General features: G+C 38.9%; 1 protein-coding gene across 1 annotated transcript; it reads left to right on the forward strand.

The window, feature by feature from the left end:
• Nucleotides 1–1,285: 1,285 nt before the first annotated feature.
• On the forward strand, nt 1,286–3,295 carry LOC111020996 (CBL-interacting serine/threonine-protein kinase 5). Its single transcript, XM_022297822.2, is given in 2 exon segments — nt 1,286–2,959; nt 2,962–3,295. Coding segments are annotated over 2 exon segments (1,335 nt in total). The 5' UTR covers nt 1,286–1,668; the 3' UTR covers nt 3,006–3,295.
• The last annotated feature ends 233 nt before the right edge of the window (nt 3,296–3,528 follow it).

The raw sequence follows: 3,528 nt of genomic DNA on the forward strand, positions 1-3,528 counted from the left end.
CTTTAGTTAAATTCTATATCTGCCTTTGGCTTTTTGTCAAATCCATTAACAAGTTTTTTAATCTATTTTTGTTTTATTATATAAATATCTGATAGTGCTTTAAAATAGCTAATGACACGTTACTATGAATATGATTACCTTTAATGTATTATCTATTAACATTAAAACATTAGATCAAATCAAACTTCTTTTCCTTCTTTTGGAGCTAAAAGCTAGGGTTAAGAAGTGAACTAATAAAAATTTTGAAAAAAACAACCATGATTTTGATATAGAATGGAAATCCAGTGACTTCAAGCTACACCAGTTTGGCCGAATACAATTGGTGCAAAAATGGTGTTAATAAAAAAATAATAATAATATCTTATTCGGATTTTTTATATTTATTCGCGTTCTCGCCTCCACAATTGAAAATATTTTATTTTGATTCTGAAACTTTGGGTAAATATTTGTTTCAATCTTGAATTTGAACAGTAAATTTGATAGAAATCATTTATAATGTTAACTATGAAAGTAGTTTTTTGAAAATTCTTAGAACACTAAAAAACGATACTTAAAATACTTTAGGAAACGTATTTAATTAGTGATTTTTTAAAATGTGCGGATAAAAAGAAGTGTTTCACTTAAAAATATGCTTTGACGATCAAGATGACTAGTGGTTTTTTTTAATACAACATATAGAGATGAAAATGGAGATAAATGTCTTAACCAATCGAAGTTAGACTCATGTTGGCCAAAATGCTTAGGTTGATCATGACGATGTATTTGATTTTTTTTTTTTTTTGTGGAGAATATAACATTATAATTAAGGTTTGGAGATTTAAATATTGTTATAGCTCAAACAATTGTAAAGGTCAAGATTAAACTTTTAATCTCAAGGGATGCAATAGGTATCTTTTATCCCACTAATTAGCATAGAAATTCAAAATATTGACGTTTAGACTAAACCCTAACCCAATAGCTATTCTCAAGTTTTTTCTTTTTCTTTTTAGAACTCAACAATAATGTGAGATTTGAACCTTATTGGTAGGACAAATGCAAATTAAACTAAATAAACTATGCTCAAATTGAAAATCTGAATATTCTTCGAAAAGTTTCGTGATAATTTGAGCGTGATCAAGGCATATTAATAATATCTTTGGACCCACAAATGCTTGATGTGTCAAGCATCTACGGGAAGAAATATTCTAAATTATTCAAATATGAAAAACGTAGATATTTCTATGTGCTGATTACGATAGCCCACTGCTTCCGGAATCCCCCAAAAAAACAAAAGCCAAAAACTTAACCGTGTTCTTCAATGGTTGGAGCACAGTGCCCTACTCTTTCATATCTCCTCCAATTTTATCGTTTTCATCATCCAATCGCCTAATTTCTCCCACCAATCCACTACCCCTGATTCTCGCCCACAGTTCACTCGCGCAGCCATTTTCCCATCCCCCAATCAATTTCCCCATCACTTTTATCTTCATTTCCCGCCGATAATGCTCTGTTTTCGACTCCAAATCAGTTCCCCACTCTATTTTCTCATCAATCCACACCTTTTCCCGGGAAAATGTTACGTTTTCTCATCTGGGTCATGCCGATTTCTCCTCTATCTCCATCGTCGCTGGGCCTGAATTGAAACCCAAATTTGAAACTCTTTTCTTTCACTTCGTTGAAGATAAAGAGATGGCGGGTGAGGCGGCGCCGTCGAGAAATGTTCTGTTTGGGAAATACGAAATGGGGCGGCTATTAGGGAAAGGGACCTTTGCTAAGGTCTATTATGGAAGAAACTTGGTGACCCACGAGAGCGTCGCAATTAAAGTGATCCTCAAGGAGAGGGTGAAGAAAGAGGGGCTTCTGGATCAAATCCAGCGAGAAATCTCCGTCATGGGCCTGGTTCGTCACCCCCACATCGTGGAATTAAAAGAAGTAATGGCGACGAAATCAAAGGTTTACTTTGTGATGGAGTACGTTAGTGGCGGCGAACTGTTTGTGAAATTGTCTAAACAAGGAAAACTGACGGAGGACGCAGCCAGAAAGTACTTTCGGCAGCTCGTCTCCGCCGTCGACTTCTGCCACAGCCGCGGCGTCTCGCACCGGGACTTGAAGCCGGAGAATCTCCTTCTCGACGTGAATGGGAATTTGAAGGTCTCCGATTTTGGCCTCTCCGCCCTGCCGGAGCAGCTCCGAGTCGATGGTTTGCTCCACACGCGGTGCGGGACGCCGGCATATGTGGCGCCTGAGGTGCTCCGAAAGCGCGGATACGACGGCGCCAAGGTAGATATCTGGTCTTGTGGGGTGATCCTGTATGTTTTGCTTGCTGGGGCTCTGCCATTTCGAGCTGATAATGTGATGAAGCTGTATAGGAAGATTTTCAAGGCCGACTTCGAGTTTCCCCCATGGTTTTCTTCGGAATCCATGGAAATGATCTCCAAGTTTCTTGTTGTTGATCCAGAGAATAGAGTTTCAATGCCAGAGATAATGCAAAGTCCTTGGTTTCGAAACGGCTTCTCAAAGCCAATTTCATTCAGTGAGAAAGATGAATTCAACAATGAAATCTCTGAACTGGGGAACCCCAAGTTATCTTCTCCTCCATTTTACAATGCCTTTGAGTTCATTTCCACAATGTCCTCTGGTTTTGATTTGTCAAGCTTGTTTGAGAGCAAGAAGAAATCAGGGTCCATTTTCACTTCAAAGTGCTCTGCCTCGGCCATTGTAGCCAAGCTTCAGTCTCTGGCTCAGAAGGTGAATTTCAAGGCCACTAATCTGAAGGAGTGCAAGGTGAGGCTGCAGGCGAAGGAGGAGGGGAGGAAAGGGAAGCTGACAGTCACAGCGGAGGTTTTCGAGGTGGCACCGGAGCTGGCAGTGGTCGAGTTCTCGAAGTCGGCCGGGGACACTCTGGAGTACAACAAGTTCTGTGAGAAGGATGTGAGGCCTGCACTGAAAGACATAGTTTGGAGCTGGCAAGGGGAGAGTGAGGGCCTCTAATGGTTGATTTGGAATCTCTGAAAAATGAGCATTGAAGAAGAAGCCATTCTCGTGATGGATGTAGATAAGTTTTTGTGTGAAGTTTGTTTTTAGTTCACAAATCTAAGGGTAAGAGATCTCATTTTCAACTTCGAGAAAGGTAATAGATACTTTATCTATTTAGCTATGTTTGAATCAACTAAAATCTGTCAGTGTTTTCGGATATGAATGGTTTAGTTAGATTAGAAGCTAGTTGGAGTTGATAGCTATGTGTTTGAAATTGGTCAACTTTGTAAATACTTGAAAGGATTTGCTTGTAAAATACCTGGACTTTGTGAGAGAGTAATTGGTTTAGTAGTTTTGACCAGTCTCATGATGTGGGCTTTGACAATTTGTACCTTCTCTAATGCTTTTGGGACTTGTGTATAAATTTTTGTGACATGTAATGGTTAGAAAGAATGCATTTCCTATCAAAGATTGTTTCACTCCTGGTTTTACTGACTCTAGGTTTATGAAGTTTGAAGTTAAAAGAAGTTTAAGTTCATATGGTTTATGTTCAGAGGGTAGAAATGAATGAGT

Source organism: Momordica charantia (genome assembly GCF_013281855.1).
Source record: "Momordica charantia cultivar OHB3-1 chromosome 8 unlocalized genomic scaffold, Mcharantia_2.0 BLBB01000008.1, whole genome shotgun sequence".
Taxonomy (NCBI): Eukaryota; Viridiplantae; Streptophyta; class Magnoliopsida; order Cucurbitales; family Cucurbitaceae; genus Momordica; species Momordica charantia.